The 19,061-nt window shown below is 50.2% G+C and overlaps 2 protein-coding genes across 5 annotated transcripts in view; one reads left to right on the plus strand and one right to left on the minus strand.

The window, feature by feature from the left end:
* Nucleotides 1–15,207, plus strand: part of FBXO17 (F-box protein 17) — a 28,610-nt gene extending 13,403 nt beyond the window's left edge. Inside the window, exons 3-8 of the mRNA XM_037819152.1 lie at nucleotides 5,117–5,246; nucleotides 8,804–9,169; nucleotides 9,891–10,002; nucleotides 12,045–12,140; nucleotides 13,053–13,188; nucleotides 14,225–15,207. Of these exons, the coding sequence (XP_037675080.1) occupies nucleotides 8,821–9,169; nucleotides 9,891–10,002; nucleotides 12,045–12,140; nucleotides 13,053–13,188; nucleotides 14,225–14,368 (837 nt within the window). The 5' untranslated portion in view covers nucleotides 5,117–5,246; nucleotides 8,804–8,820 and the 3' untranslated portion in view covers nucleotides 14,369–15,207. The remainder of the gene's footprint in view (nucleotides 1–5,116; nucleotides 5,247–8,803; nucleotides 9,170–9,890; nucleotides 10,003–12,044; nucleotides 12,141–13,052; nucleotides 13,189–14,224) is intronic.
* Nucleotides 15,208–15,982: 775 nt separating this feature from the next.
* On the minus strand, nucleotides 15,983–19,052 carry MRPS12 (mitochondrial ribosomal protein S12). Of its 4 annotated transcripts, none has more exons than XM_037819156.1 (3): nucleotides 18,954–19,052; nucleotides 18,563–18,629; nucleotides 15,983–16,807 (listed from the first exon to the last, which is right to left on the minus strand). In XM_037819156.1, the coding sequence occupies exons 2-3, from the start codon at nucleotides 18,609–18,611 to the stop codon at nucleotides 16,437–16,439; spliced, it is 420 nt and encodes a 139-aa protein (XP_037675084.1). In that variant the 5' UTR covers nucleotides 18,612–18,629; nucleotides 18,954–19,052; the 3' UTR covers nucleotides 15,983–16,436. The 4 variants fall into 4 exon arrangements, with proteins under 4 accessions (XP_037675084.1, XP_037675082.1, XP_037675083.1 ...); XM_037819154.1 differs by lacking the exon at nucleotides 18,954–19,052 and adding an exon at nucleotides 18,896–18,949; XM_037819155.1 differs by lacking the exon at nucleotides 18,954–19,052 and adding an exon at nucleotides 18,900–18,942.
* Between the last annotated feature and the right edge of the window lie 9 nt (nucleotides 19,053–19,061).

Genomic DNA, 19,061 nt, shown 5'->3' on the forward strand with positions numbered 1-19,061 from the left:
GGAGACAACACCCATATATGTATGTATTTTTGACTGATAGTGAAATACTGCTGTTCAGAGTAACCATTATTAGTGAAATTAAAAGTTAGTGAAATGACAGTTCAAGTACGACAATGTATCAATATTATAGGTAAAAACATAAATTTATAAATACATAAAGTTACATTTAAGTTATTCCAATATAGTCTTAACTGATAAAATTAATAAAATAATTTAAAATTAATTAAAATCTATAAAATCCATAAAAGTGAAATTATTTAAAATTTAATGAAAATAAAAATCAAGTAATAAAGAAAACACTGTATAAAACAAAGTCAGTTTAATGAGTCACAAACCTTGAAAATGAAATTATATTACTTCATCTTTTTTCAAAAGTGGACTCTGAATAAACAAACCATGTCAATGATATCATCCCTGAGTTAAAGGAGTATTTGGGGGCAAAATTTTCTAATCACTAAAAAAAAGGTCACCAGGGATACCTGAAACTATTAAACTACAACCCAGAACCCATGAATCTCGAAGACAGTTGTATAAAAATGTAGCTTATGAGGGGTGACAGTGGGATTGGGAATGCCATAAGGACCAAACTCCACTTTGTCTAGTTTATGGATCGATGTGTAGAAAAGTAGGGGAAGCAAACAAACAGACAAAGGTACCTAGTGTTCTTTTTTACTTCAATTGCTCTTTTTCACTCTAATTATTATTCTTGTTATTTTTGTGTGTGTGCTAATGAAGGTGTCAGGGATTGATTTAGGTGATGAATGTACAACTATGTAATGGTACTGTAAACAATCGAAAGTACAATTTGTTTTGTATGACTGCGTGGTATGTGAATATATCTCAATAAAATGATGATTAAAAAAAAAAAAAAAAAAAAAAAAAAAAAAAAAAAGGTCACCAGCCCCGTATGATTTGGGGAACTGCTGAAAAGATACTTATAGGCTAACTCTAAATGGTTTCTATGGACTCCTTCATTTTAGAAGAGTTCCATTTATAGTTCAGTAACTTTAGAGAGAGCTTTTGGACTTTTTTGTTTCTGTTCACAGCCTACCATCTCTTGTGTTTTACTGTTATTGTTTTTGGTAAACCTTCTATGGAAGAATGCACAAATTATAATACCCAATGAATTTTTACAAATGAACACGCACATGTAGCCACCCTCCAGGTCAAGAGACAGACCCTTTCCTAGCCACAGGTCCCGCACTGTCACTCCCCCACCACTAAGTGTAGCCATTGCCCTGACTTCTATTCCCATAGATTAGTTTTGCCTGTTTTTGTACTTTATATAAATGAAACCATGCAGTCACGCATGTTCCAGTTAGCTGATGCTGCGTAAAAATTTCCCCCAAACTTAGTGGTTTAAGACAAATGCCATTTTATTATAACTCAAGATTTTGGAGAACAGGACTTCAGCCAGGCTCCATCAGCTGATTCTCTTGCTGAATGACAGGGGTTGGCAACCCATCGCCATCCACTGCCTGACTTTATAGGGCCCTCTAGCTAAGGATGGTTTTTATATTTTTTAAATGGTTGGGAAAAATCCAGAAGAGGATAATATTTTGTGACACGTGAAAATGATATGAAATTCAAATTTCAATGTCGGTAAATAAGGTTTTGTTGGAACACGGTCACACCCATTTGTTTACATATAGGGTATGGCTGCCCTCACACCACAACAGCAGAGTTGAATAGTTGTGACAGAGACCGAGCGGCCCCACAAAGCCTGAAATATTTACCATCTGGACCTTTGCAGAAAAAGTTTGCCAGCCCCTGCTCTGTATGATGTCAAGAGACATCACCTGGTGGGATTTGGCTGGTGCTGGGCTCCTCTCCCTCGCTCTGTGTAATCTCTGGAACTTTCCATGGGTCTCTGCACAAGGAGGTTGGACTTTGCAAGAGTTAGAACAGTCCACAAGGTTGCCCTTACTTCTGATACCAACTGTAAAACGGGGTGCACTGTCCTCTTTGAAAGCTGTTTTACTCACAGTTATGGTTTATTACAGTGAAAGGAAATGATTAAAATCAGCCAAGGGAAGAGGTGCATGGAGCAGGGTCCAGGAAAGTTCTAAACATGGAAACCACCCAGATTCAAGGGCAAGAGGAAACAGACCCCTCTTCTCTCAATGGGGAACTGTTGAAGAATCTGACCATCTTCAATTCACCACATTCTCTTTTGTACCTAGCTTCTTCCTCTTAGTATTATGTTTGTGAGATCCAGTCATGTTGTTGCACACAGCAACGGCTGATTTATTTTTATTGCTTATAGTGTCCTATTGGATGAATATACTACAATTTATCTATCTACTGTTCATGGGCATTTGGTTTGTTTTGGTTTGGGCAATGACAAAAAGTGCTTCTGAGAACCTTCTTGTTCATATCTTTGGGTGGACATATGTTTACATTTCTGTTGGGTATATGCTGACTTCTTTCTAAGCAGTTTTATTGAGATATATTCACATACCATACAATCCATCCAAAATACACAATCAGTGGTTCACAGTATCATCACATAATTGAGCATTTATCACCAGGATCAATTTTAGAACATTTTCATTAAATTGAAATTAAAAAAAAAAAAAAAAATCCCATACCTCTTATCCCAACCCTCCATTATTGACCCTTAGCACTGGTGTGGTATATTTGTTATTGCTGATGAAAGAATATTAAAATATTATTGCTAACTATTGTCCATAGTTTGCAATATGTGCATTTTCCCCATATACCTCTCTATTGTTAACTCCTTGTAAAAGTGACGTTATGTTTGTTCTGGTTCATGAAAGAACATTTTTTATTTGTACTATTACTCACAGCCATCATCCACCACGGGATTCACTGTTATACGATCCCGTTTTATCCTCTAGCTTTCCTTCTAGTGACATACACGACCCTAAACTTCCCCTTTTAACCACAATCACACACATAATTCAGTGCTATTAATTACACTCACCACCACCTCTGTCCATTTCCAAACATTTAAATTCAACCTGGCTAAAAATTCTGCATCTCCATTCTCTACCCTCATTCTATCTCCTGGTAACCTATAGTCTAGATTTTAATTCTATGAGTTTACTTACTATAATTAGTTCATATTAGAGAGATCATAAAATATTTGTCCTTTTGTGTCTGACTTATTTCACATAACATAGTATCTTCAAGGTTCATCCACTTTGTCACGTGTTTGAGGACTTCATTCTTCCTTACTGCTGAATAATATTCCATCGTAATATATACCACATTTTGGTTACCCATTCATTGGTTGATGGACGCTTGAGTTGTTTCAGTGTTTTGGCAATTGTGAATAATGCCACTATGAATATCGGTGTATATGTTGACTTTTTATTAGTAGCAAACTCTTGTTTTTGTTTCTAGTTTGTCATCCTTAATTTCATCAACTATAGATAGAGATTCCAAGGGTGAGTTGAAATTATATCAATTTCAACATATTTCACTTGACAAGTAAGCCTTTGACAGGAGTAAGGATTATTTTGACAATGCAGCTTTGCCTTGTGAATTGTCATTTTCTTCATCTTCTTGATGATTAGAGAGGTTTAAAAAAAAAGCACTTTCTAAATGAGTCTATATTTCTCCCCACTTTGAAATATTTATTTATTTTTATTGTTTTTCTTGTGGCAACATATATACAACATAAAAGTTCCCATTGTAACCACTTTCAAGCATACAGTTTGGTGGCATTAATTACATTCCCTGGTGTGAAATGTTAATGCCTGAAATTCTCTTGGCAGAATCGCAAAATGAATCGTTGGTTTAACGCTCACAGACTCAGATAACAAAATTTAAAATAAGATCAAATAAAGCTATTACACCATCAAAAGTACCAGTATTTCAGCATTAAAAAAAAAAAAAAAAAGCATAGTTTGAAGAAGAAAAAAAAATCATGGTACTCCTGAATTATAATTACTAGGCTCAGAGGAGATGACTCTTTTTTGCTGCAAATCACAGACAGGAAGAGAGTAGACCCAAAATTTGAACCCAGATCTTTCTGTGTCTACAGTCAGGGCCCCCAGGATCTCTTAATGGGAACCCCCTTGGCATCAGGGGCAGGACAGTTCTCTATCGGTGGTAACTGTTCTAGCAGGGCAGGTCGCTGGGCTGTGTTCCATTTAGCTGGTGCTGAGTAACAAACCGCTCAAAATGGAGTGGCTTTACCCAATAACCCTTAAAGTCTTATCTTCTATGAATCCGGGGTTGACCAGGCTCAGCTGAGTGATTCTCACTTAGGGGCAGCTGTGCGGTTGCAAGTTGGGTCACCTGAAGGCTTGGTCACCCCCATGTCTAGCAGGTGGGATGGGAGACTCAAAACAGCCGGGGCTCCCCAAGCACGTCTCCCCATCGTTACATGGGCTCTCCACGTGGGCTCTCCGGCAGAGGCGTCTGGCGGGGCCAGAGTTCTCCCGTGGTGTGCTGGAGCTGGCTCACATCAGCTCGTGGGTGTCGATCGTGCATGTCTATTTGCAGCTCCACAGTTCAGGGCCTTTACGTTGGTAACTGGAAACCAGCCATGATGGGTGAATTTGCCCCAGGAAATCAGCAAATGCCATAAACCTGGACTCCACCACCCTCCCCACTTAGAGAATTGGTTAAATATTTAGCAGCACACCACACAGGGCTGCAAAGGCACAGGCCCCCGCAGAAGCTGTGTCCCCTTTTATGACCCAGCCCCAGAAAACCCTCAGCAGAGCCCCTTCTGCAGTGCCCGGAAAGTTGAGGCAGTCATAAAGGCCCGTCCAGGGCCAAGGGAGGGGGTGTGAGTCCATCCTGGGTGGGAGAGGCAAAGTTCTGGACAAGCATGTGAGACGGGAAACGTCACAGCCGTTTTGGGAAAATAGTCTGCCATGGCATCCCGGGGCCCTGGAGACTGAATGCCAGTAGCATCCCCAGCCACCCTGACACCAATTTAAAACTGTCCCCGCCCCCAGCACACACACTCCACATGCAGCCCGGTGCCTCACTTACCCACGCCGACCAGCCAGTGGGGGGTGGGGACGGACGTTCAGCCACGAGGACGTGGTGGATACAAAGTAACTCTTGGCCCTCAGCAGAACACCCCAAACAATACTTGTGCATACTGGGTGCTCACAAGGCACATCTTTTTAAGGTCCTGGCTCCTTGGTGAATTCTGGCTGCCTTCATTGTGTGAAAGGGGGCTCCCTCCAGCTCCAGAGATCTCACATTGGCTTGAGACTGACAGGTTCCTCAGAAGAGCAGACCCACGGGACTGGGCACCGGTGAGTCTCACGTCCACACCAGGCCCACTGGCGGACCCACTTATGAATCACTTATGAATTACTGCAATGAATAACCGCATGGGGAGAAGCATAAGTGGGTCTCTCCAAAACTTGTCTCTGCAACTTCATTCACTGAGAGTGAAGGAGTGACAGCATTTATGCCATACCCACTGATGACTTGCCCAGCACAGGCTTATTTCCTTTTTTTAAAAAGAACTTTAATCAATTTGTTTAAAAATAATAACAGCTGTCATGAATTGATCACTTGCTGGGTGCATGCATGTAATAAACATTAGATCACTGAATCCTCATAACCCAGGGCAACCTCCAAGAATGGTTTTGCCCATTAAATGAATTGATGGGATTCTGTGAGCTGATCCAGCTTAAGTGCTCAGCACGGTGGCTTAATAAGGGCCCAATAAATGTCAACAAAAGAAAATATCACAGCTAAATAGTCACTAGTCCGTTTTATATGTCGTGTAGTAATAATAATAGCAACTAATATAATTCAGTGTTTAATACTAAATGAAGATCACTGTTATTTACTAGACACCAGGGGCTTTTCTTAATTGCTTTACAAATATTAATTCATTTAATCCTCACAGAAAACCTGTGAAGTAGGTACTGTCATCAATCCCATGTTCAGAAAAAGAAACTGAGGCACGGAAAGGTTGAGTGACTTGTCCTCGGTCATGTAACTAGCTAGTAGCAAAGCTGGGGTTTGCCCCAGGCAGGCTGGGGTCAGGAACTAGACGTTAACTATTAGGCTACTCCGCCTCTCAGAGTGAAAGGAAATGAGTTTCTCAGTCTGTCTGGAGCTAGCTGCTGAGTTCTTGTTAAATAAAGTTGTTTTGCCTTACTGTGCATCAGTTTTCTCATCTGTGAACTGGGTTTTTGATGTGATGGTTCATTCATTAGTTCATTTAACAACTATTTATTGAGCATTTACTATGGCTCAGGCACTGTTGCTGACTCTGAGGATACAGCAGTATGCCCCCAAAATAAATAAATAAACCAACCAACCTACAAAAAACCCAAAACACACAATAATCTCTGGCCCTATGGAGATTACAATGTGGCTGGGGAGTCACACTAAAGAAAAGAAAAAAGTGAATTATATATACTTTGTGTGTGGGTTAGAAAGCAATAAGAGCTTCAGAGAACTATAAAGTAGGGAAAATGGAGGAGAATGTGGTTGGTGGTGGGGAGGCCCTGAAACTGTAAAGAAGGTGACATCTGAGCAAAGACTTGAAAGGAGAAGGGAGGTGAGAAAAGAAATTACCTGGATCTGCACAGAGGGAAGGGTCAGGGTAAAGGCCGTGAGGTGTGGGGGCCGGTGCGACTGGGCAGGTGACCAGAGGGAGAGTAGTGGGAGAGGAGCGCAGGGAGGGGACAGGGGCAGATTATGTGGGGGCTTTGTGGGCCACAGGTAGGGCTCTGTCCTTCATCATGAGTGAGACAGGGCCGCCATAGGGCTCTGGGGGGCGGGGCGTGATCTGATTCAGGTGTTCGCAGGCTCCCTGTGGCTGCCTGTGGGGAACAGGGGAGAGGCAGCGGGATCAGGGAGTGTTAACACAGAAGAGAGGAGCTCCAGAGCCCGAGCTCTGACATGGCAAGACCAAAGCGTGGAGGAAAACCCGGCCTGGAGCCCGCCCGGGAGCCTCCGGGGAGGCTGGAAGGGTCCAGAGCACTGTAGTGTCCGCGAGGCCAAGTGAAGAGGGGGTGGCCCGCATGGGGCTGCTGCTGGTGGGTCCAGCAAGGTGAGGACTGAGCGGTGGCCACTGGCTTAGCACCATGGAGGTCATCATGACTCTGACGCTTGGGGGTGGGGTGAGGGTGGAGAGGCCAGGCCTAATTAGAGAAGGTTTAATAGGAAGAGAAAATAGAGAGGCAGCCAGCATAAACAACTTTTTTGAGGAGTTTTACTATAAAGAGAAGCAAAGAAATGGGCTGGAGCTGGAAGGGGAGGTGGGATCAAGAGAGGGTTGGTTTTAAGATGGGAGGATTGACACTGGGTGGGGGCTGATGGGAACAATCCAGCCCAGAGGGGGAACTGAGGGCACAGTGGAGAGAAGAGGGGGTTGGGGGGCCCTGGCCTGGAGGAGGCAGGAGGGGTGGGGGCAGGGCACGAGTGGGCGTGACACAGGGCCATCACAGTGGGAAAGCGAGCGGGTGGGCACAGGCACGGGTGGGTGGCAGACGGCAGGGCTGTGGAAGTTCACTTCTTATCGCTTGTATTTTCTCTGCAAAATAAGAAGCAAGTTCATCAGGTGAGAGTGAAAGGGGGAAGGACAGGTAAGGGGTTAGGGGACGGGGGAAGGTGTGAAACAGGAAAGCAAGTGGACAAGGGAATAGCTGTGATACGATTGCCAGGCAGCGTTAGGGACCTGCCTGAGGGGCGCGGTCACAAACCTGAAGTGGCACAAGCCAGCGGGGTTGTGTGTTGTGCTCCAGCCACCTTGAGCTATGTGTGTATATGTGCCGGCTCAGAGAAGGAGGAGGGTAACATTTAACCAGGATCAGTGCAGGAGGAAGCCAAAGGGGACTGGGGCATTGAGGGTATGTGCCAAGAGTGTTTATAATGATTAAGCTCCTAAAATTTAAGTTGGGAAGGGAAGAAATGAGGGGTGAGGGGCAGAGAAAAGGAGGTAGGGACAAAGGATGGGAGATTGTAGTGGGTTGAGGATCGCAGGGACCTGAGTACAGAAGGATGATGGACAGACAGTGAGACACATGAGGTGGAGATTCCGAGGAGGCTGTGGTTATGGAGATAAGGTTTAGGTGTGGCTCTGGGAGGGAGGGTGTGGAGGGAGGACAGGATCACTTGAGAGGAGGCCCAGGAGCCCAGAGGCCGGGAGGTTGAAGGATCATCTACCTGGATGTGGGACCCACCAAGGATAATGGGAGGAGCAGCAGGAAGCAGGGCACTGATGGGAAAGCGAGCAGGTAGGCACAGGGACGGGTGGGTGGCACACAAGGCCAGGCAGTGAAGGGTCTACTCTGAAGACAAGGGATCCCCAGCTGGGGGTTTGGGGAAGGTGGAGAGAGAAGGGTCTGGAAGCAGCACAGAGGAGCAAGGAGACCTATCCACTTGAAGGGCCGCAAGAGAAGGCATGTCCTCAGGGCAGAGCCGGGTCAGGTTAGAGCCAGAAGGCGGAGAAAACGCTCAGAGAAGAGATGGGGGAAAGATGTTCCAGGGGCCCCAGGAGTTGGGACAGGTGGAGAGGTGGGGTGAGGCTGCCTTTCTCTGGTGGGTTCCTCTCGTGGGTTCTTCAGTACACCCCGGGCACATGGCCTGACACAGATGCGCTCCCTGGAGGTGGAAGCTGTGTTTAGCAGCCCGGGTGGGGTCATGGGCAGGCCAGGGATCTTTTGCCCCTAGGGACCGGTTGGAGGTGGCCGGGATAAGTTGACCCCACTCTTTCCTGCGGAGCCAGGCGGCAGGAGGTGTCCGCTTGCCCACGAGCCTGGTGGGAACTGTCAAGCCAGAAGGGCCTTGCATCCTGGGAAGCGAGGCGACCAGGCTGCGCTGACTCGCCGACCCTCTCCACCTGCAGGGCGCCGGCGACGGGAGATGGGCGGCCGGCCCTCGCGGCAGCGGCGGCCCGCGGACCCGCCCTTGGCCCTGGACGCGCTGCCCCCAGAGCTGCTGGTGCAGGTGCTGAGCCACGTGCCGCCGCACGCGTTAGTGACGCGCTGCCGCCCGGTGTGCCGCGCCTGGCGCGACGTGGTGGACGGGCCCACCGTGTGGCTGCTGCAGCTGGCCCGCGACCGCAGCGCCGAGGGCCGCGCACTCTACGCGGTGGCCCAGCGCTGCCCGCCCAGCAGCGAGGACGACGAAGAGCTCCCGCTCTGCGCCCTGGCGCGCTACTGTCTGCGCACGCCCCTCGGCCGCAACCTCATCTACAACTCCTGCGGCGAGAGTGGGTGCCGGGGGGCGGGGCCTGGGCGGGCCGAGGCGCCCAACGGGGTGGGCGGGACGGGGACTCTGGCGGGGCTGTGGGAGGTGGGGCCAGGATGAGGGCGGGTCGGGGGTGGGGCCAAGACAGGAGGAGCCAGGAGGCGTGGTAGAGGGAAGAGGCCAGGGCGGGGCTGGGCGGGGCTACAGGGAGAGCCTGGTCCAGTGGGAGGAGCCAGGGGCTGTGGGTGGAGCAGGAGAGCGGGAAAGCGTGGGCGAGACAGAGTAGTCAGGGCCGGAGGCGGGGCCGTGATTGGAGATGCGCAGAGCAGAAAAGCCAGTGGGCGTGGCTAAGGAGGGAGGTTCAGGAACGGGCTGGGAGCAATAGGCTGGGTGCTGATGGGGGAGGCTTTGAGAGTCCGTGGTGGGGGTGAGGGAAACCTGGCTGAGTGGGCGGGGTCAAGGCAAGGAGGAACCAGGGGGCGTGGTGAAAGCAGGGCGGGCGAGGTGGGAGTCTTTGCCGATGGGCGGGGCCAGGGAGAGCCCGAATGGGTGGGCAGGGCTGAGTGATGCGGACGTGGGTGAGACCAGGAGTGCCGGCAGCTGAGGGGCGGAGCCGGGGAGGAGCCAGTGGGCGGGTCTGTGGCTAGGCAGCTCATGGGCGGGGCAAGTTGGGTGGTGATGAGGACTTTTCTGGGCGAGCTGGTGGGCGAATCCCTTCTGTTGAATCCTCTTGTATCCCACAGAGGGCTTCAGAGGCTGGGAGGTGGAGCACGGTGGGAATGGCTGGGCCGTGGAAAAGAACGTAACACTGGTGCCGGGGGCCCCTTCCCAGACCTGCTTCGTGACTTCTTTCGAGTGAGTGGCCCTTGATCCCTGGGGCAACAGTCCGGAGATGGAAGGCGGACCCCACCCTACTGTCCTCATTCTCACCCTCACCCACCTTCACTCTCTTCCTCCTTCCTTCCCTCCTTCATTCATTCGTTCAGTGAACAAATATTTGTTGAGAGCCCGTCAGGTACTAGGCACTGTTTTATAAGCCAGAGATACAAGGAAGAATCAGAAAGACCATGAACCTGCTCTGTTTTCATTTACATTTTAGACGTAAGGTTGGAGAATGACATTAAGGACATTAACAGTAAAATAAGAATAATAATGACAACAACACAGCACTTATATAGGGCTTACTCTACACCAGAGCTGTTCTGAATGCTTTATACATAACTCTTTTAATTCTTGTACCAACCCTGAGAGTCAGGTAATATCACTCCCTATATATAGAAGAGGGTGAGAGTACCCTGTGTCTAGTAAACAGTGGAGCCTGGACTTGAACCTGGGTAGCCTGGCTCCAGAGATTCTGACCGTGATCAGTGCTATGAAGAACCAAAACAATCTGATTGGTGGATTGACCCTTTTATCCTCACACCTAGTCTCCTTGTTCCCTCCCCCAATAGGCAATCATTCTAATACATTATCCAGCTTTCTAGTAATCGCAGTATATTAGGGGTGAAGCAATATCGCAATATTTTGATTTGCATTTTCCTATTTACTAATAATGAAGCTTGTTCACATTGTTTTTAAGAGATTTCCTGTTTTGTAAAATTCGTTTGAAAACTGTTCAGATTTTCTATTAGGGTTGATGTCTTTTTCTTGATGATATGCAAGAATTCCTTTCTTATTCTAGATGTCGGTCTGTTGTCCATTCTGAACATTGAGGAAATCTCCCACTTTGCCATCTGAATTAACTGTGACCATGGTGTTCTTTGTTGGATAGAAATCTTTCATTTTTAATGTGTTCAAATTCAGCTTTTTCTTTTCTTTGTGCTTTAGAAGTTGTGTTTTTGAAATTTTGTTTTAAAAGCCCTTTCCCATCCCTAGATCAAAACAATATTTTTTTGTATTCTCTCTTCTAGTAATCTCATTTCTTCTATTAATCTCATAGATTAATCTTTCACATTTAGGTCCTTAATCCACCTTTGGATGTGGTATTAGGTAAGGATTCAATTTTTTCCCCTCCATATATTGAGCCAATTTTGCCAACATCATCTACTAAAGAATCTATGCATTCTATGGAAGGTGATACCATCTCTGTCATTAATGAAGTTCCCATACATAACTAGGTCTGTTCTCTGAGCCCTCTGTTCTATTCCATTGTCATTTTTTCTGTACTTGCACTGACACTATGCTATTTCTATCACTATGGCTTTGTTATATGTTTCAGTCACAGTCCCAGCAGGCAAAAGATGGCACATCCAGATTAGGAGAAAGGGACTTTTTACAGAGGTATACACAGACCATAAGGGATACTGCAGGACCCCTGGCTGGTAACAGTAGGGAGAAGGGACCCTGCCACCCCTGGGCCTGTAAGGGCCAAGGGAGGAAGCAGTTACTGAAACCTGAAGACAGAGAGGATGAGAAGAGAATGCTGACGGAGCTGGGATACAGCAGTCCTGCAGTGATCCCACAGAAGGGAGCCAGGACAGTAAACACTGTAATTTGACCCTCTTCCCTCCTTTCCATCTCCTACTGGCACTTCCCAATGGCTGACCCAACCTAGTAAGGGAGACCAGTCCACACAAGCAGAACAACCTTAGGCCTTGGGCCCAGGTACTTTCGCAGGCCCCAGAATTCCCTGCTCAGACATCCAGTGGGTGAGCCTCCAGTTTTCTCATATTCTGAGCAGGATGGAGAATGGTGGAGAGCATCTGAGAGGCAAACAGAAAGTGTCCAGCCCATCATACCTCTTCAGATCTTGTAGAGCAAACTCTGAGGGGCTACTTTAGACAGGGTTACCAGGGGAGGCTTCCTGGAGGAGGTGGTTTCTAGGCTGTGACTTGAATGAATGATGAGGGGCAGCCACAGCACTGTCTACCCCACCCCCCACCATCCTCCCTTCCCAGCTGGTGCTTCAAGAGGCAGCTTGTGGACCTGGTGATGGAGGGGGTGTGGCAGGAGCTGCTGGACAGTGCCCAGATCGAGATCTGCGTGGCCGACTGGTGAGTGGCGAGTGGCAACCTGCTCTCTAGCATCAACTGCGGAGGTCACTGTTCGGCCAAAGGGACTCATTTTGAGCCCCCATCAACCCCATGGGGTCGCTGCTGTTAGACTCAGAAGTGAGGCTCTCAGAGCTACAGAGCCAGCGAGGGGCAGAGCCTCGGTGAGCCCAGAGTCCCACTCTGTGCTCCCCAGCCACTTCCCCGTTGGACGGGGAGTTGTTGCCATGACCCCACAGATGGGCTTGGCTTGGTCTGAACTAAGGAGTCCTCATCCCCGCCCTCATTACCCCCACCCCAGTGCTGACCCTAAGGGCTTGTGGATGCCCAAGGCTTCAGAAGGCCTAGGAGCATTGCCCTGGGCACCGGGGCTGCGACAGGGGCATTGGCTGGCTTCAGAGCCTGTGGGCTTACAGTGAGCTCCCTCCTTCCCAGAGCACCCAGCTCTGCCCCAAAAAGTTCAGGCTCCTCTCTGGGGCTCTGGTCCTCACTGAAGTCCCCAGAGCAGCTAGACACCTGTGTCCTTCAGGCTCCTCTACAGAGCACCCAGGGTCTGGCTCTTCCACAGAATCCAGTCCCTTCTTGAGCACTGGCTCCTCCCCACCCCCGTGGGTTCTGGTTCCTCTCACCGGGATTCTCCTCCCACATCTGGTGACCCAAAGCCTCAAGAATCCACCCAAGAGCACCCAGGCCCCACCCCAGGAGCACCCAGGCTCCTCCTCTAGGTTCTGATTTCACCCTGGGAGCACCACCACTCCTTCCCAGAGGGTCTCAGGCTGGGACCTCCCTGGCTGCAGTGCGGGTGTGTGGGCCCCTCATCTAGAGGCAGGGAGGCCCTGCCCTCAGCCTCCCCCCACCTCGACCCAGAGAGCCGAGTGGGTGACGGGGGCATCGAGGCTCACTGCCTCCTGGCAGGTGGGGTGCCCGAGAGAACTGCGGCTGCATCTACCGGCTCAGGGTGCGCCTCCTGGATGTGTACGAAAACGAAGTGGTCAAGTTCTCGGCCTCGCCCAACCCAGTCCTTCAGTGGACTGAGAGGGGCTGCCGCCAGGTGGGTCCAGCCTGCCCTCCTGATCACCCCTGACCCGCTTAGAGGCACAGCACCCCCCAGCCTCTCTTTCTGCTCACTTTCCCTTGTCAGCTCTCATCACTGCTGGTTATCCTATAATAACAGCTAACAATTTCTCACTACACTCTAAGCCTTGTTCCAAGAGTTTTACATATTAATTCATTTCTTTAACACAACAGCCTAGTTGTTGAACACACATTTATTGAGCACCTACTGTGTGCCAGGCACTGCTCTAGGGGCTAGGATTGCAGCAGTGAACCAAAGTCCTGGCCCTATTTCCACTCCAAAGTCAAGGAGACTGAGGCACAGGGCAGTTAAGTGACCCCAAGTCTCACTAAGGTGTGCAGGGCCTGATCCCAGGCCAGGCTGCCTCCTGGACCTGTGCTGTCACAGTCACTGCATCACTATGTAACCTTAAGTAACCTTAGACGGCCTTCCTGCTCCTGCCTTCACCCCAGACGCAGCATCCAGAAAGATTCCATTGAAAGGGAATTCAGATCACAACTCTCCCCTTTTCATGGCCTCCTGTGGTTCCATCTTGGAAGAAAAGCCCAAGTCTTCCCATGGCCTAAAGCCCTGCAGGGTCTACCCTGTTACCTCCCTGACCCCACCTCCTACTTCTCTTCCCCTCAGTTACCTGCTCTGGCACCCTCCCGCCTCAGGGCCTTTGCATGGCTGTACCCTCTGCCTGGAACACCCTTCCTCCAGATCCCCATATGGCTTCCTCCCCTCCTGCAGGTCTTTGCTCAAATGTCACCTTCTCAGTGGGCTCTCCCTGGCTCATTTCGCAATGCCCACCTCCTCGCAGGATGCTCTCTGCCCCTGACCCCCCTCGATCCTGTTCAGCATCTGGGTCCCCACCAGCATGTCGGCTCCACCAGGGCTGTCCTTACTGCTTATCCCCAGCGCCTAGAGCAGGGCCTGGTGCTGACTCGGTCCTTGACGAAGTTTCCGTGGAGAGTACGGAGGGAGGGGGTTGCGTCCACGCCCTCACCCCAAACCTCTCCTTCCCCCACAGGTCTCCCACATCTTCACCAACTTTGGCAAGGGCATCCGCTACGTGTCTTTTGAGCAGTATGGGAGAGACACACGCTCCTGGGTGGGGCACTACGGCGCCCTGGTGACCCACTCCAGCGTGCGGGTCAGGATCCGCCTGTCCTAGCTGACCAGCCGGCCGGACGCCACCGTCAATCCAGGGCTTTGTGGCCAGGAACCAGGGGCTGCCCAGGCTCGGTGGGGTGGGCACATCTGGCACATTCTGGTTATGCCCCCACTTGCTGCTGCTTCTGCATGGGGCCCAGCAGCGATCACAAGCCAGAGATCTACCCAGGCTGTGTGGAGAGGACTTCCTTGGCTCCCCAGGTGGGCACATCGAGGACTGACCCAGAGGCAGTTAGTTGTTTGTTTGCCCCCAAAGTGTTTTCTCACGTGTGACAGTATCAATTGGGTCAAGAAACCAGGGTCAAACCAGGGTTTATGAGGGGGAGAAGCTGCTGAGTCTGGGAACAGGAAATCTTGCCTGCACATTTTTGGAGTAAGCTGATTAGGGAGCAGAGAGGTCAATCAGAGCAGTGAGACCACACGGGCCTCAGAAGAAACACTGGCCATTATGTTGGGGTCCCCAGGATTCAACTATGGGGCACATATAACCTGCCTTCCCTTACAACGACTGCCCGCATCATCCCATCAGCAACACGAGCCTGTTCGCGCCCAGTTGGCACTGGTTCTATCAGAATTCCTCAAAGGCCAGGTCCCCTGCATTTCTCTGCTGAACTTGAGCTGTGTCTCCCACTCCAACCTCGGGCCCCTGCTTCAGGGGCAGCTCGCCTCCTGCTGGGCCACCCCCCTTTTCTCGGTACTTCAGCCTGCTTCTCCTGTACACGGACTCCTGGTGCAAGGTCTATAGGGAAGGAAAGCTCCCTGTTCCCCAACTCCGCTGGTTTCTCCCATTTTCCCAGCTGCGCACAGCCAACAAACTAGCTCAATAAAATTGGTGCTAAATGGGAGGTGATGGGTGATTTGGGTCTGTAATGCATGAGCTTGTCTGCCCCTGGCTTGGATCCTAAAAAGGTTTGTGGGGGGGGAGGGTATTTCCAGTTGTGAGAACTCTAGAAGCGTGTGTGCTAAGGGCTGGGTAGGAAACAGAGGCAGGCTTAGGAAACCCTGAGATGGTCTGTGATACCATTTAAAGGCTCCCATGCCAGTTCTCAGAGGTCCTCCCAGTAGCTCTCAGGCAGGTTCTGGTACCAATGCCATTTAGGCCAGGAGGAAACAGCCTCAGAGTTTAAACGACCTGCCCATGGTTACACAGCCAGTAAGTGGAGTATGTGGGACTTGAGCCAGAGTGTCGGGCTCCAGGCCCAGTGATATAAGTACAGCTCTTAAAATCAACAGTGGCTGGGCACACGATCCTGTCATTCAGTCCTCACAAGAACCAGCATGACCATCAGCACCGATTTCCAGGGGAGGTAACTGAGGCCAAGAGTGGGGATGGACTATACCTGAGGTCACAGGGTAATTAAGAGGTGGAGGTGGGATCGAACCCTGGTCTGTCAGCCTGATGATAACACAGAACAGTTCCCAGGGATGAGGCAGTGCACCTGTTTTATCCTTTCCACACCCCTTCAATGCCAGCATTACAATTCCCATCATTTTCCAGATGAGGAAGCTTCTGAGGGCTTTACTTGCCCAGGTCCCACAGCCTGTAAGAAGTGGAAGTGGGACTCGGTGCCACCTTCCTGTCTCCAAAGTGTAAAACTAAATAACCATCCTCATGCACATAGATCATCCAATTTAATCTCCAAGAAACCGAACAAAGCAGGTATTGAGAGTAGGGCCGATTTCCAGGGGGTAAACCGAGGCCCAGAGGGGCTGTTGGTTGCCAAGCCCACAGGGAGAGCACATACATCCGGGGATACCATTCACATCACAACCAAGCTGGGTCTGTTTATTACAACCCCTTCCCAGCTGATGGCAGTGCAGTCTCAGTACCTCATGCCAACGCTCTACACCAGCCCAGGGGCTTAACAGAAAGGGGCGCCTTTTTCTAATTCACACCCAGGACACTATGGGCTAATGATGATCCCCATGGAAGAGGCAGAGCCACAACGTGAATCTAGGATTGGGGGGGCTTTAGAGGTTGAATAGCCTTCCAAGGACCCTGGTGGATCCTGGGGAGAGAGGAAGGTTCTAGTTCTGCAGGGACACCCAGTCCACCGTGCCCCCGGTGGTCACTTCTTCTTCTGCACATGGCCACAGTCGTACTTGCCGCGCACAATAGTGAGCTTGACGCCGGGCAGGTCCTGGGTGCGGCCGCCCTGCACCAGGACGACGTGGTGCTCCTGCAGGCTATGACCCTCTCCGGGAATAAAGCAGACGGCCTCACGGCCCGTGCTGAGCCGCACCCGGCAGCACTTGCGGTTGGCTGAGTTGGGCTTCTTGGGCTTGCGGATGAACGTGCGCAGAACGACGCCCTTCAGCTGCGGATGGCCCTCCATGGGGCCCAGTTTCCGGGGCGGCCGCTTCGGAGGTCCCAGGCGGTGCATCTGGTTCAGGGTGGCCATGGGGCGAAAGGTCTGGAGCCGGGGGGCCAGGGCTAGGCCTGGGGGGACACAGCCAGGAGGACGGGAGTTAGGATCCCAATGAACACACAATAATGTAAGCTCAATTTTGGTGTTCCAGGCACTGCCCCCAGCATTTTACAAGGATGCACCTGTTTACATCTAAGGGTATTGGCACATATTAGCAATGAGAGCTAATGTTTATTGGACAACCACTGTATGTCAGGTTCTATTGTAAGCATTTTACCTGAATTCACTCATTTTATTTGTACTGTTCTGTACATTTTACACCTAGTAACTCATGCAATCCCCACAGCAAGCCTGTGGGGTGTTCCTGGGAGATATCACCAACCCCTCTCACACCCACATCCAACCCATTAGCAGATGCTGTCAGCTCAACCTTCAACTGATAAGAATCCATCCCCTTTCTCCCTCTTCTGCTGCCCCTTTCCGCCCCCGTCTTGTCCATCCTTGTCTCCTGCTGGACCATTTCCTCCTCCTCCCCACTGGTCTCTTGGCTCCTGCCCCCGTCCAGAGGGAGCCTGTGTCCCTCCCCTGCTCAGAGCCTTCCTGTGGCTCCATATCAGAGGGCAAAGGACTAAGCCCACCACAGTCCACCAGATCAGCTCCCATCACCTCTCTAACATCTCCTCACTTGCCACCAGCCTGTGTCCCCAAACACCAACAGAGAGGAAAACTATGGCTGTGGGGTAGTAAGCAAAACCAGAAAGGCGAGGAGGGAATGGGGGTATAGATTTTCCAGGCAGAGCCAACAGGATTTGCTAATGCATTGAACATGGGGTATAAAAAGACTCAAAGACAACTGGATTCTCTTTAGCAAATATTCACTGAGCACCTATTGTGTCTTGGCCCCAATAATGGGTCACAGTGGGGTCTGACACAGCCCTCCTGGAGCCCTCTTGGAGCTCACAGTGCAGGGCTTTGAGGTCACAGCTTCATCCATCTATCCAGCTCCTACTCCTCGCTCTGTCACCAGCATGGATGCCCTTTCAGCACCAAAACTTCACAGACACCCCCCAATCCAGGGCAGGTCCTGGCCCCATGGTCCATTCCCCATGTCACCTTGTCTAGTGTTACAGCAATAGCCTCAAAGGGAATGACACCTTCTGAGAAGTCTCCTCTTTCTTAGTGGAATGTCTTTGGGCAAGACTTCATCTCCCATTGCCTCAGTTTCCTCACCTGTACTGCAGGCAGCATAAGCACATCCCCCTCCTGAGCACTCACTGCTCATGGGGCTATCATGAGAGACCCATCAAGCTAGCCCAGATGCCCGATGGCAGGGACCAGGCTCCCCTTGCTCACCGCTGTGATCCTAACAGAAGGGGCTTAAGAAAGGTTTGCAGAGTGAATATGCGAATGAAATACACACAGGGCATAGTCCATGGGAAGCGATCGTTTGCAGAAGGAATAACTGCATAAATGAAGCACTCCTCTGTGTGTGAGACACATACTAAACTCCTGCAAAACATCAGCTGAAAGAACTAAAACACCTTGCTTGGGTGTTTCACCCAGTGGAAGCAATTAATATTAGCGGAAGAAATAAATGACTGACCCAAACTCCTAGCACCCACCTGATGCACAGGCCTTCAATGCAACCATTTAACAAATGTTCGCTGAGCATCTTCCCACCTCGCAGCCCGAGCTCTGCCAAAACCTACCATATCTATGCTTGATTTAAAGAACCCTGATGGTCTCTGGCTGAGGCAGAGGCAGTCAAGTTCTAGCGGGGATAACCCTCATCCACCCCGTCTCTGTACCTGGAGCCTTCCACTTACCGCCGCTCAGGAACGCACTGAGGCCACGGAAAAGGCCGGACCACGACATCCCACCGCCTGGAGCTCCCTGTGTTAGGGGATGAGAGACTCAAAAAGGAGGAAGGGTCGAGCCAGGATTGAAATTTTCCCCTTCCCGCTCAAAGCCTTCTGGTTAACTCAAAGGAAGTTCCTCTAAAGGTCTAGCCACAACCCTTCATGCAGCTAACAGTAAACCCCTCCGTGAATTTAGCCTCGTTCTGATTAGGCTCCCGAGGACCCAACTGCCCCCGCCCGTATACAGGAGGGAAGGGGAAATCTGAAAGATCCGGGGAGGTTCGGAGGACTTGACCTCACCGACCCCAGCAGGCTCCGCAGACACGCGAAAACCCGCCTCTAGCCCTTTCCGGGTTACCTTAGCTAGTTGTGCCGCTGGCAGAAAGCGAAGGGGCGGGGCACAGGCAGATTGGTCAACGACAGAGTCAATCTCGGTCTACTTTCCTCATTGAACTGTTTGAAGCAC

This window comes from Choloepus didactylus, chromosome 27 (assembly GCF_015220235.1).
Source record: "Choloepus didactylus isolate mChoDid1 chromosome 27, mChoDid1.pri, whole genome shotgun sequence".
NCBI lineage: Eukaryota > Metazoa > Chordata > Mammalia > Pilosa > Megalonychidae > Choloepus > Choloepus didactylus.